Below are 14541 nucleotides of genomic sequence, written 5' to 3'. Positions count from 1 at the left end.
TAACTTGGAAAATTCCATGGATTTAGAGGAATGAGGACAAGTAGCAGGCACAATCTTTTTTTTTTTTTCTTTATAGCTTTATTGAGCAAAATTGACAAAATTATAAGATACTTGCTTTACAGTTTGAGTTGATATATGTATGCATTGTGGAAAGATTCCATTAAGTTAACTAATATTGATACATCCATCACCCCATGGTCACCTTTGTTGGGTAAAAACATGTTATTTCTACTTTCTTAGCAAATTTCAGTTGTACAGTACAGTATTATCAACTGTATTCACCATGTTTTATTCATCATCAGACCTTATTCTTCGTAGAACTTGAAAGTATGTATACTTTTACCAGTTTTCCCTTTTTATTCCAACCTCCCTCCAATCCCCTGGCAACCACTTTTCTTTTGTTTCTTTAAGTCTGACTTAGATTCTGCATGCAGTATTTGTCTTTCTCTGACTTATTTCACAAGAAAACATAATGCTTTCTAGGTACATCCATGTTGTCCCAAATAACAGGATTCCTTTTTTTAAAGGCTGAATAATATTCCATTGTTTTTGTGGGTGTTGGGGTGAGCATATGTATGTGTGTGTACATATGCATGCATACCTGTGCATGTATATTAATATCACAATTTCTTTATCCATTCATTTGTCATTGGACATGTAAGTTGTTTCCTTCCTTGAGTGTTGTGGCTAATGCTGCAGTGAACATGGGAATACAGGTATCTTTTTGAGATAAAGATTTCATTTCCTTTGGATGTTTACCCCAATTGCTGGCCTGTATGGTAGTTCTATTTTTAACTTTTTGCAAAACCTGCATACTGTTTTCCATAGTGGCTGCACCAGTTTACATTCCCACCAACAGTGTATGAGTGTTCCCTTTTCTTTATATACTCTCTAACACTTATTTGTCATCTTTTTTGGTGACAGCCATTCTAACTGGTGTGAGCTGACATCTCAAAGTGGTTTTGATTTGTATTTTCCTAATGATTGGTGACATTGAGCATCTTTTCATGGGTCTGTTGGCCATCTTTATACTTTCTTTGGAAAAATGTCTATTCAGATCCCTTGCCTGGTTTTTAATCATTTTTTGTTTGTTTGATAGAAGTGTAGCTACCTCTGCTTTTTTTTGTTTCTGTTTGCATGAAGTATCTTTCTCCATTCTTACACTTTTAGGTCGTGTAAGCTAATGTGACTCTTACAGACAACATAAGGATGGGTCTTGTTTTTTATCCATTCAGTTACTCTGTCATTTGATTGGAGAATTTACTCTTATTTATATTTAGGAATTATTTGTAGAGGTGGGCTTACTGTTGCTGTTTTGTTAATTGCTTTCTGGTTGTTTATGCTTTGTACCTTATTCTCTTGCCCTCTTTGTGATTTGATGATTTTCTGTAGTATCCCTCTGACTGCACGCATAACTGGTTTACCCGTATAGGCTGTTTTAGGCCCAGGTTCGTGTGTTGTATTTAGTTGTCATATCTCTTTAGTATACTTCAATATGGACTAACTCCAGTCATTCACGTCCTTGACAGTTTTGAAGACTATATAGACCATTATGGTGTAGAGTGTTCTTCAATTTGGGGTTGTCTGATATTTCTTCATAGCAGGAATAGTGAGAGGATACAGTACTCAGTAAATTTTAAGCACCTGCTATCCACTTGCCTCATTTCTGTATTTTTGTAACTTTTGTCACTTGATTAAGATGGTGTTTGCCAGGTTTCTCTGTGTATTAAGTAATTTATCAGCTGAAGCACTGCCCTCTGCAGTGTCATTAGAATATAATAATGTTGTTGTTGTTGTTGTTTTTTGGTCTATCCTACAAATCTGATATAATAGTATAGTTTTCAGTCATTGAAAAAGTAGAAAGTGAAAAATTGAAAAAGTAGAAAGTTGGACTTGTTACTCTTGTAAAACTATGTGTATTTGTTACTTCTCTACCTGTGTTTTTTCCCCTCTTTTGTTAGCTGTTTGCATCGTTACTAATAGCTCAATGAGTCATCTATTTCTTACATTTTGTTTTAATGAGAATGAACTTAATGTGTCTTTTGCTGTTGAGCAGAGTTGCTCATGGATATAGTTTTTTATACACTATTAAATAGAACATATATTACAGAGTTTTTAATATATTACTGGCATGTTGATCTTAAGGAATTTAATTAAGAATTAACTTGAGGACTTCCGGTGGTCCAGCAGTTAAGAATCTGTCTGCCAGTGTCAGGGACATGGGTTTGATCCCTGGTCTGGGAAGATTCCATCTACATGCCATGGAGCAACGAGTCTCATGGGCTGCAACTCTTGAGCCCATGTTGCAGCTACTGAAACCCATGTACCTGGAGCCTGTGCTCTGACACCTGAGAAGCCCAGGTATACAATGAAATGTAGCCCCCACTGGCCACAACTAGGGAAAGGCCATGTGTAGCAATGAAGACCCATTGCAGCCAAATTAATGTTTAAAAAAAAATTAATTTGATATAGAGTCACTATTTCAGTTTATATTATGTAGGATATAACGTGATTTGAGTTGCAGTGTTTTTTAATTGATTTGACTTTCTAGGGTTAACTAGGAATAGGATGTTGAATTTTAAATTGATCGTTGATTGACCTGGGTTATCTCTATGGTAGTCTGGTAGAGCTCCAGAATTAGGACCAAGCAGAGGACAACCAAGATTAGTGGTACTAGAGGGGAGTAAAGCTTCAACATCAAGTTGAATATAATTTATTTCAGTGAAGCTACATGAATTAATGAAGTAATTGTATTGGTCACATCTACTTATATTTCAAATTCAATGCCTAAGTATACTCTCCTTGCCTTCCACAGTCCATTGTCTACAAAATGGCTTAAAAGATTCCACAATTTCTATATATATGTGTTAGTATACTGTATTGGTGTTTTTCTTTCTGGCTTACTTCACTCTGTATAATGGGCTCCAGTTTCATCCATCTCATTAAAAATGATTAAAATGTATTTTTAATGGCCGAGTAATATTCCATTGTGTATATGTACCATAACTTCCTTATCCATTCATCTGCTGATGGGCATCTAGGTTGCTCCGCCAGCCCAGGTTGGATGCATGAGACAAGTGCTCAGGGCTGGTGTCCTGGGAAGACCTAGAGGTATGGGATGGGGGGGAAGGAGGTGGGAGGGGGGATCAGTATGGGGAACACATGTAAATTCATGGCTGAGTCATGTCAATGTATGGCAAAAACCACTACAATATTGTAAAGTAATTAGCTTCCAACTAATAAAAATAAATGAAAAAAAAAGATCACACAATTTCCTGTTACTTTTCCTTGTGACTCAGCTGGTAAACAATCTGCCTGCAATGCAGGAGACCTGGGTTCGATCCCTGTGTTGGAAGATCCCCTGGAGAAGGGAAAGGCTACCCACTCCAGTATTCTGGCCTGGAGAATTCCATGGACTGTATAGTCCATGGGAACATGAAGAGTCTGATACAACTGAGCGACTTTCACTTCACTTCACTTCAGGATAAGTCAACATCTTTTTTCTTATTTAAATAATTGTTTCAGTATTTTAAATTGTAGCTTGATCAGCAATACAGACACCACTTTAAGTACTGACAACAGAACACAGAGACCTGGTTAGTGAGGAATGCACAATAGCTTTCAGAAATTATAGGCTACAACACCTAAGATTTCAACTGCCCCGGCAATTAGGGAGCAATTTGAAGATTGGCTGAAGCTGGTAAAACATCTGTTTGCGGTATAGGATACCTGGGTTTGATACTCGGGTAGGGAAGATTTCCTGGAGAAGGGAATGGCAACCCAATCCAGTATTCTTTCCTGGGGAATCCCATAGACAGAGAAGTCTGGCAGGCCACAGTGCACAGGGTCACACAGAATCATATACAACAAAAGTCATTTAGCATGCACACACAAAGAAAGAACTTCCCTGGCAGCCCATTGGTTAAGACTCTAGGCTTCAAATGCAGGGGGATGGGTTCAGTCTCTGGTCAGGGAACTAAGCTATCCCACATGCCATGCAGTGTGGTCAAAAAAAAAAACACAAACCCCACAGAACCTCACATTTGTAATTGGTTGAAGTCACGTGTCAAAAGAGCAGTAACGACTTCACCTCCCTTCATCCTGTTATACTCCAAGCAAATACTTTCTGTTGGTTTTATTTTTATGGACAGCTTCTTTCCTTGTCCTCTCATCTCCTTAGTGAATGCCAAGTGATTCTTCTGGACTGGACTCAAGCTTTGTTCTCCTGGAAGTACTCCCTAACCTCCCTCTAGCAAATGGTTCCCAGACCTGGCTGATGACTGGAACTGTCTAATGGGGTCTTTAAGAAGACCACCAGTTGGGTTCCATCTTGGCTCACTCTGATTCATTCATTTGGGATGGGGCTCTGGATACCTGTTGGTCTTTATTTAAAAATAACCCAATCTGAGTTTGGAATTTTGACTTCACTGTGGTTGGGACTGTCTGTATAAATACCAGAAAGAAGTGTGTCAAAGCACACTCTAGGCAGGGTCTCAAACTTGAGCTGGCATCAGCATCACCTGGAAGGCTTGATATAGTATAGATGGCTGAGCCTTACTCAGTGTAGGTCAGGGTTGGGACTGAGAATTTGTTTTCTAATGAGGAGTTACAGGATGCTAATCTTGCTACGCTGGGGACCACAGTTTGAGAACCTGTTCTGTAGAGAAGATGTGTAAGCTGGGGGATTGATCCTTTTATCCCTATCGCAAAAGCCAAGAAGCAGATCCTGTGTGTATAGCTCAAAACCTCACTCACCACTTCATATCTTAGTGATATGTTAACGTTGATCCCTTATTCCCCAGCCTTTGCTGCTGGAGGACAATTGAAAGTGTTAGTTGCTCAGTCGTGTCCAACTCTTTGCAACCCTGTGGACTGTAGCCCACCAGGCTCCTCTCTCCATAGAATTTTCCAGGCAAGAATACTGGAGTGGGTTGCCATTTCCTTCTCCAGGGGATCTTCCCTACCCAGGGATCAAACTCCGGTCTCCTTCATTGCAAGCTGATTCTTTATCATCTGAGCCACCACTAATAGTGATGTGTTTATATCATAATCCTTGATTTGTTGGCTAAGGGCCTCCTGCCAGTATCCTATGGCTACTCTCTGGGGCCAACCTTTGAAGAAAAGTTCTACACCTTTTCCAGAAAGACAGGCTAGGGCAGTTGTTCTGATCCAGGAGATTTTGCTACCCAGGCATTTGTCGCTGTAGATTGTCACAGTTTGGGGTGAGGAGATACTACTGGCCTCTGGAGGAAATAGTCCTGGGATAGTGCTCACCCTCCTACAAAGCACAGAAGCGCCTCCCACAACAAAGAACCATGTGGCCTGAGATGTCAGCATTGCTGTACTGGAGAACTCCTGCCTTAGAGGAAACGTTCTAGTGAGGTGGTTGGTGCTAAGTTGTCTTCGACTCTTGTGACCTTATGGACTATTATAGCCCACCAGGCTCCTGTGTCCATGGGATTTGCCAAGCAAGAACACTGGAGTGGGTCGCCATTTCCTCCTCCAGGGGATCTTCCTGACACAGGTATCGAACCAGGGTCTCCTGCATTGCTGTTGGATTCTTTATCCCCTGAGCCACCGAGGTCTTGCTGTGAGATCTTTCTGCATGCCTCTCACCTGTCCCTCACTCCAGCCCCTGCTGACCCAGGTATCCCTATTTCTGTAGCCGCACCCCCCACCTGCCGCTGCCTTACCAGCCCTGCCCAGGCTGGGCCACAAAAGCCTCCAGTAATCAGGGCTGGCAGAAGCTGCAGGGAACATTAACCAGTGGTTAATAATTCGCCACAGCTAAAAGTGCTTTAAAATGCATAATTTGTTCAACAACAAATGACTTACTTGAGTGGGTTGAGGGCACTTGAATGATTAACTGGCCTCAGCAGACCTACGCATTCCCCTCTCATCAAGAGATGTAGAGAGCATGCGTGAGTGCTCTTCGCTGCTGTTTCTCCATCAGAGAGTCATCCATTCACTCTGCCGAGTTCTGAGTGACTCACTTGGTGCCAGGCCCAATGAATTGCCAGGGAGCTCTTGTTCCAGGAGAGGAGAGGGACAAAATAAGTGGTAAATAAGTGGGTAAAAAGAAAGCTGGAAGAAGGAAATAGAAAAGCTGGATCTGCTTCTGTAGACAAGGCAGTCCAGGCCTTTCTGTGGCGGCAGCAATTTGATTGAGACCTGGGAGAGAAAAGGTGTTAAGGAATCATGGGGAAAATGAGCAAAGAAAGTCTATTCCCAGGAAAGGGCACAGCAGTCAGGAACTAGGCGGGCTCTTGGAAACGCAACAGGTCAGCGCAACTGGAGCACTGCATGAAGGGGCTGGACCCTGAGCGAAGAGACTAGACGCTGAGCGAAGTGGGGTGGTGAAAACCTGTAAAGATTATAGCATGTCTTTGCTAATTTTTCCTTTCATTCAGTATTGATTTTCTTTTTTATTTATTTTTAAAAATTAATTTATTTTAATTGGAGGCTAATTACTTTACAGTACTGTAGTGGTTTTTGCCATACACTGACATGAATCAGCCATGGGCGTACATGTGTTCCCCATCCTGAGCCCCCCTCCCACCGCCCTCCCCATCCCATCTCTCAGGGTCATCCCAGTGCACCAGCCCCGAGCGCCCTGTCTAATTTTCTTTTTTTAAAATGCTCCACAAGTTACTGTAATTTCTGGGAAGATGTGCCAATGTTTCTGGGGCTTTGTGTACTCCTGGGGCACCCGTGAACCCTCCTGAGGGTGTGGGCCCTCTGGGAGGGCCATTGCCCTTTATAACATAAGTACTTGGCTTCTTTTACATGTCACTTCCTTCTCACTCTGTGAGAAACAGCTGACCTGGACTGGCCGCCAAGTGTGAGCTGGGGAGGGACGAAAGCCCTCAGAGGAGGTTTTTACCAAGCGGCTCAGTGTTCACCGAGCTTCTGTGTCCCAGGGGCAGTGCTGGTCTCGGAGTGTGTGAAACCTCTGTGAGGCCCTCTGCCCTCGAGGGAGCCCCAGTCTCTTGTGGAGATGGTGGCCCTAAGGGCGTCGTGTGCGAAGTGGACAGCCGTCCACACCACTGTTGTTCAGACATAACATTGCAACTCATTAGTGCAGCCGGAAATTAATCATATTTCAACTGGTATTTCTTTCTTTTTTTTTAAATTAAAAAAATTTTTTTTAATTTTTTAATTATATTTTATATTGTTTTATTATTTCTTTCTTTTTAAAAACAATTTTAAAAATGTGTGATAAAACATACAACATGATATGTACCACTGTAACCATTTTCAAGTGTACCCTTGGGTGGCAGCAGTGATGTTTCATTCCTATGCAACTGCCATCAACGTCCACAGGGTTCTTTTCATTGGTAACGACGGAGTGTACCTATTACTGCGGCTCCCCATTCCCCTCCCTGATCCCCTGGTGGCCACCATCCTGCTGTCCCTCTCATTTTGACTCTTTTGGGTACGGCATATAAGTGGAATCCTATGGTGTTCTCAGTGTGACGGCTTATTTCACTTAGCATAATATGTTCAAGTTTCATCTGTTGTAGCCTGTGTCAGGATTTCCTATTTTCGGGGCTCAGGAATATCCCAGTGTGGGCTTCCCTGGTGGCTCAGTGGTGAAGAATCCACACCTGCCAGTGCAGGCGACCCAGGTTCGATCCCTGGGTCAGTAAGATCCCCTGGAGACGGAAGTGGCAACCCCCTCCAGTATTCTTGCCTGGGAAATCCCATGGACAGAGGAGCCTGGTGGGCTACAGTCTGTGGGGGTAGCAAAGGAGTCGGATACGACTTGGCTACTAAACAACAAAACAAGACTAATGTACGTGTTTGTACACGTTTTGGTACTCTCTTTCATCATTGTCCTCTTGGGTCACTTTCACCTTTTGGATACTATGAGTAATGCTTCTGTCATTATAGGTATACCACCTGGCATTTCTTCTGTAATGAAGTAGGGTAGAATAGAAAATATCAGGGGAAGTGAGTCCATAGCATGGGCAGACCCAGAGCACTGATGAAGCCCGAGGTGCAGCTTTTGTGAGCTTTATGAGCCTACATTAAGCTAAATGCTGCTGCTGCTGCTGCTGCTGCTGCTGCTGCGTCTGCGTCGCTTCAGTCATGTCCGGCAGCCCACCAGGCTCTGCCATCCCTGGTATTCTCCAGGCAAGAACACTGGAGTGGGTTGCCATCTCCTTCAATGCATGAAGGTGAAAAGTGAAAGTGAAGTTGCTCAATCATGTCCAACTCAGCGACCCCCATGGACTGCAGCCTACTAGGCTCCTCCGTCCATGGGATTTTCCAGGCAAGAGTACTGGAGTGGGGTGTCATTGCCTTCTCTGAAGCTAAATGCACCAGTGTTTATTTCCCACAGACTGATACACTTTGAGCAATCTGTGAAGGCATCAGGATAACTCTCAGTTCTGTAGCCTTGAGTTAGGCGGGTTCTTTTAACTAAGAAAATGTGACTTCATGTTCATATATTTTTAATTCAGCTTCTGGAATGGTTCTTTGACCTAAGTCAGGTAGTTTCTTTGCTATACTTTGTGGTTTCTCAAATCCCAGTGAAGAGCCATCAAAGGCTTCTGTCATTCCTCATGTCAGCGGGGATACCTGGAACTTGGAACCAAAGCTCTGTCATTTCTCATGGGCAGAGAAGTTGAATAGTTTGGAAGGAAGCATTTGATTGGAACAGGCACTGACAGCCTGATATTCAGAGGCGAGTCAGCACCAGGCACTCGGGCTCAGAGGGACTTTGGTGATGACACAGTCCTGTATCTAGTGGTGGCCTTTCGTGCTGCGCTAAGTAGATAAGGTTAATCACCTGCTGAATGTGAGGTCCCTTACTTGTTAGTTCCAACCAGCACTGTATTAATCCCTTCAAAACTTTGGGAGGTGGCCAGTGTGAGTAATATTTTACTCGTGATTCCTTGTTTTATTCTCAGTGTTAACTGAACTGTGTCCAAATGTGTCAAAATAATTTTTTTTTTTTGAGAAGGGCATCAGGGTAGTTAACCACGCACGATAGTTGTGGATTGTCGGTGTTGGTTGTAGTGTGGGAAAAAGTGTTGGGAAGGTGTGTGGTGATAAGACAAAGGACACTATGAAGACTCAAAAGGCATGGATTAGCTGGTGGCGAGAAAAGGGAGACAAGAAGGCCAGGGATGAAACAAAAGGCCTGGAAGCTGTGAGGCAGGAAATTTTTGCTGGCCCCTCGGGCTGGGAGGGCCCTCGTGGGCCCCAGGGCAGAGGGTGTGCAGGGAGCTGGAGAACCTTGGGGAGGGAGGGGGACACAGCCTACACTGACACGTAGCTTAGCGCAAGGACGAGAAAATGGATTCTGAGCATCAAGTTTTAGGAAATGAGGAAAGTTAAAGAAAGTTAAAGAGCCCCTTGATGAAAGTGAAAGAGGAGCGTGAAAAAGTTGACTTACAGCTCAACATTCAGAAAACTAAGATGGAATCTGGTCCCATCATTTCATGGCAAATAGATGGGGAAACAGTGGAAACAGTGAGATACTTTATTTTGGGGGGCTCCAAAATTGCTGCAGATGGTGACTGCAGAAAAGACTGTTACTCCTTGGGAGAAAAGTATGACCAACCTAGACAGCATATTAAAGAGCAGAGACATTACTTTGCCAACAAAGGTCTGTCTAGTCAAAACTATGATTTTTCCAGTAGCCATGTATGGATGTGAGAGTTGGACTATAAAGAAAGCTGAGTGCCGAAGAATTGATGCTTTTGAACTGTGGTGTCGGAGAAGACTGAGAGTCCCTTGGACTGCAAGGAGATCCAGCCAGTCAATCCTAAAGGAAATCAGTCCTAAATATTCATTGGAAGGACTGATGTTGAAATTGAAACTCCAATACTTTGGCCACCTTATGTGAAGAACTGACTCATTTGAAAAGATTCTGATGCTGGGAAAGATTGAAGGTGGGAGGAGAAGGGGACGACAGAGGGTGAGATGGTTGGATGGCATTGCTGACTCAATGGACATGAGTTTGAGTAAACTCTGGTGTTGGTGATGGACAGGGAGGCCTGGTGAGCTGCGGTTCATGGGGTCGCAAAGAGTCAGACGCGACTGAGTGACTAAATTGAACTGAACTGAAAGAACAAAGGAAAGAAGGTTCTAGCTTGAGCTTTGCCACTCAAGTATGGCTAATTGGATTTGGCCGAGGGCCACTCGGGGAAAGCCAGAGTGGTGACCCGTTTTGAAGATAGCTCCCCAGCAGCGTGGGTGTTCTGATGTCATTCTGGATGGGTTCCAATGTTGTCTGTGCCAGGTGCCGTGGCACGCGAGGCTCATGGAGAGTCCATGCAGTGTGTGAGTAGTCATTTCCCTGAAGGAGGTGTGCCCTCTGGGACAGTAAGGAGGGGATGCTGCTGCTGGAGGGAGATGCTGGTGGAAGGGGAGGAATGGGTATCGGGGGGGAGGGCCACTCTTGGAGGAACTGGCTTGGAGGGAGGGCTTACTTGGCAGTGACGGAATTGTTGAGCAAACGCTGTCAGTGAACAAATTGGAGTCAGGGTGCGAATTGACTCAGGTGTTCCTGTCTAGCTCTTTTGTTCAGGTGGGGACACATACTTTAGCATCCTGTCAGTCAGCATGTCATGTGATGGAAGTGAAAACCTTCATCCCTTGATGGTACCCAGAGGGCTCGACTTGGCTTTCTGAGATTGGGGGCTGTGAAGGGCTTGGTGAGGGTCCTTAAATCAAGAACGGAGGGGAAAGAAATCTGCCTAGTTGAGCACCGTCATCTGTGTTTTGCTGGAGCTTACATGGGAATTACTCGAGCGTTGCCGTGGTGATCGCTGTTCTTTGATCGGACTTGGTTGTGTTCAGAGCATCACTGACCATTTCAGTTGATCCCTCAGCAGCTCAGGTGAGTGTTGTTATCTCCAGGTGTTATCTGCATTTGCTGCAGGCCAGTGTCGAGAAGTTCTGTGGCTAGTTGAAGCTCCTGCAACCAGTATCATTACATTAAAAAAAACTGATAAATGCATGCAACATAAAATTTTGCCACCTTGACCATTTTTAAAGCATACGGTTCAGTAGTGTGAAATACATTGACATTGTTGTACAGTCAGTTTCCAGAACTGTGGAGTCCTGCAGTATTTGTCCTTTGTGACCACACTATTTTACACTCCCACCAGCAGTGTGCAAGGGTTCCAGTTTCTCCACATCCTTCCCAACACTTATTATTTCTTCCACTCTCCTCTCCCCTTTCCCTCCTTTCCTTCTAATAGCCATCCTAATGTATGCGAGGTCTCATCTCATTGTAGTTGTCATTTGCATTTCCCTGACAATTAGTGATGTTGAGACACTTACCCCAGGCAAGCAGAGTTTTAAAGAGGACCTTTCAGGGTTATGTCCCAATGCTAATTCCCTGAGCATTTTCTGTAGGGAGGGCTGCTGCAGCTGCTGCTGCTAAGTCGCTTCAGTTGTGTCCGACTCTGTGCCCATAGACGGCAGCCCACCAGGCTCCCCCGTCCCAGGGATTCTCCAGGCAAGAACACTGGAGTGAACTGCCATTTCCTTCTCCAAGGCATGAAAGTGAAAAGTGAAAGTGAAGTCACTCAGTCTTCGCGACCCCATGGACTGCAGCCTACCAGGCTCCTCCATCCATGGGATTTTCCAGACAAGGAGTACTGGAGTGGGATGCCATCACCTTCTCCGTGTGGGGAATGACTGTATGATAAAGGGCCAAGCATGTTTCAAACTGTGTAGTGGTGATGCTCAAAGATCTGTACTTTTGTTTTGGAAGGAAATTGAGACCTAGAGATATTAAGGGTTATGGAGATGCTGAACTGGAGGGGATGAAGTGGAGTGAGGCCATAGTTGAGACCTGGGGTCTTCAGGACCACTGCTGAGACTGCAATCATGGACTGGGGTTCTTTAGAGATGCCAGGAGGCCAGGGTGAGCAAAATCTGAAGCTCAGTCTCTCTTATGGCTTCTTTGATAATTCAAAGACATTTCATTTACTCAACAAAGAATTCTTGAGCATCTCTTTACCTGTATTATGCTAGGAATAACGCAATAAATAGGAGAAATGTGGTCTCTGCTTTCATGAGTGATTATCATCTGGCTTTGGAAATTTCCTTACCCTGGCAAAATCAGTAGATGATATTCATCTTTGGGCTGCCTTTGCATATTAATCGTCATTTAAATGACAGATAATTGGTTTGAATAAGGTTTTTTAGTCTTTTGTACAGTTACTGTTTTTTCCATCAATAATTTGTAGAGGGATAATTTGAGAGTATGTAAATATCATAATTCACATTAAACTTTCACACTAGTTTTAACTTCCATTGATCATTTTCTGACTATTTCTGATCATTTTCTGACTTATATTGTTCCCTCTATGTTTGTTTCTGTTCTAGAATGCAGACTTTCCCTTCTCCTATTTATGAAGCAGTTAAGAGTCATGGATTTTTTCATTATATAATGGGTTATCATTCATTGACACTTATTTAACATCCCAGTATCCCAGATTTGGCTAGCAGAGTACCTTAGGCTGGCTTCTTTGTCCTTTTGACACATTCTTATGATTCCTTGAGCTGTTTATCTTATGAGGCAAGTTGTCCCAAGCTTATCTTATACTTGCCTTTGGTCTCAGCCTATCAATCGTGATGCTGTTGCTGGGAATGCCTGGGGCTCTGCTCACCTGGGCCCTTTCTCATTACAGCAGCCCCCAAGACATTTTCCCCATCGGAGCCCATGCTGTGGCTGGACTGGCCCTTGTGTTCCTGATTATGACCATCAGGGAACTTTGTTTTTTTTTTTTTATTATTATTTTTTTTTATTTTTCAGTGGGTTTTGTCATACATTGATGTGAATCAGCCATAGAGTTTTGACAAAGTTTATTATGCACATGTCCTGGAGGGTATGCCTGGGGCCACACAGCAAGGTCCTAGGGAGAGAGCGAGATGGATCATGAGCGAACCTGGACCTGTGCTTCTGCCTTGTTGGAGTCAAGGGCTGGGTACTTGGGGTTTCCAGTCACTATCTGTTGAGAATTAAAGACATGAGTGAGAATTAAAGTACAGAAAGGGAGAAATAAGCAGTCTGTTATCAGAAATAAGGTGGTCTGTTAGCAGGTCAATCAGAGCTTTCTGATAAAGGGAACTTCAGGAGTGGGGTGGCCCGGCTCCTTATCTAGCTGTATAGTGACCTCTGTTTATTGCAGTTGAAGTCTCCAAAGTGGGTGTCTCCAAAGCATAATGTCAGGTGCTTGCATTATGATAAAAAAAAGCTAATTGTCAGCTGCTAATACATATTGTCAGCTAATATTTTAGTACTTCCCTGGTGGCTCAGTGGTAAAGAATCTGCCTGCCAATGCAAGAGACTCAGGTTTGATCCCTGGGTTGGGAAGATCTCCTGGAGAAGGGAATGGCAACCCACTCCATCCAGTATTCTTCCCTGGAGAATCCCATGGACAGAGGAGCCCGGTGGACTAAAGTCTATGGGGTCACAAAGATTCAGACACAACTGAGCGACTGACAGTACATATTGCGGCAACATTGGAATCAGCCATTGCTTCAGGGAACCCTGGTTCCTCTTAGAAAGAATATTAAAAAGCAAAAGTCTGGGTGAAGGGGACCAAGAGGCACAAACTTAAGGTTGAATAAGTCATGGAGATGTCCAGCATGGTGACTATTGTTGCTAATAATGTGCCACATATTTGAAAGTTGCTGAGAGTTGTCCTTAGAAATTCTTATCAGAAAAGAACAAATTGTAATAATGTATGTTAAAAAAACAAAAACACCAAGATCTGGGGGCTTGAATGATATTTGGTACCAATGTGTTCTTGCTTCCAGGGTCTCTCACCATGTAGAGTTAGGGACTATATGTATATGTGTCTGTGTTTTCCCCCATATTTCTATATATTTCAATTTCTAAATATTTAAAAGTGAAAGTGTTAGTCTCTCAGTTGTGTCCAACTTTTTGTGACCCTCCCCCGCCACAGTCTGTAGTCCATCAGACTCCTCTGTCCATACAGTTCTCCAGGCAAGAATACTGGAGTGGGTATTCTTTCAGGATTTCCTTCTCCAGGTTATCTTCCCGACCCAGGGATCAAATCTGGGTCTTCTGCATTGCAGGTGGGTTCTGTAGACCTCTTTTTAAAAACAAACAAACAACAAAGCCTGGCAGAGTGGGATTCTGATTAGACAAAGATGTGTAGTTTGGATATATGTCATTCTCCGTTTCTCTTAATTTTTAACAGGTGGCTAAATCCCTTGTTTAAAATCGGTCACAAACGGAGATTAGAGGAAGATGACATGTACTCGGTGCTTCCGGAAGATCGCTCCCAGCACCTCGGAGAAGAGCTGCAAGGGTGAGCCCAGGGAGAAGGGAGGGAGAGAGAATTTCCACGTGAGGCTGAAGGTGGGGGGTGGGGTGCTTTGCCTTCCTCTGGGTCCTTCTGAGCCCCTTCTCCTGACACTGCATGCTCACCCTCTCAGGCTGGCCCTGGGCTTTAGCCCACTTTGGAGGGCTGATCCCTGTGCTTTTGTGGATGTGGAGGGAGCCTGCAGTCATGGCCCTGCAGGCTGATCTCTGTCCCCTGGAGG

The 14541-nt window shown here is 43.8% G+C and overlaps 1 protein-coding gene across 3 annotated transcripts in view; it reads left to right on the top strand.

Annotated features, from left to right (window-relative positions):
• The window catches only part of LOC136144034 (ATP-binding cassette sub-family C member 4), a 190755-nt gene that overhangs the window by 22549 nt on the left and 153665 nt on the right, over positions 1–14541 (top strand). For all 3 annotated transcript variants that reach the window (XM_065901617.1, XM_065901615.1, XM_065901616.1), the window contains exon 2: positions 14196–14306. In XM_065901617.1, coding sequence (XP_065757689.1) covers positions 14196–14306 — 111 coding nt within the window. The remainder of the gene's footprint in view (positions 1–14195; positions 14307–14541) is intronic.

This window comes from Muntiacus reevesi, chromosome 11 (assembly GCF_963930625.1).
Source record: "Muntiacus reevesi chromosome 11, mMunRee1.1, whole genome shotgun sequence".
Lineage (NCBI taxonomy): Eukaryota > Metazoa > Chordata > Mammalia > Artiodactyla > Cervidae > Muntiacus > Muntiacus reevesi.
Note: the sequence above shows the minus strand (reverse complement) of the source record. Positions and strands in the feature narration are given on the sequence as shown.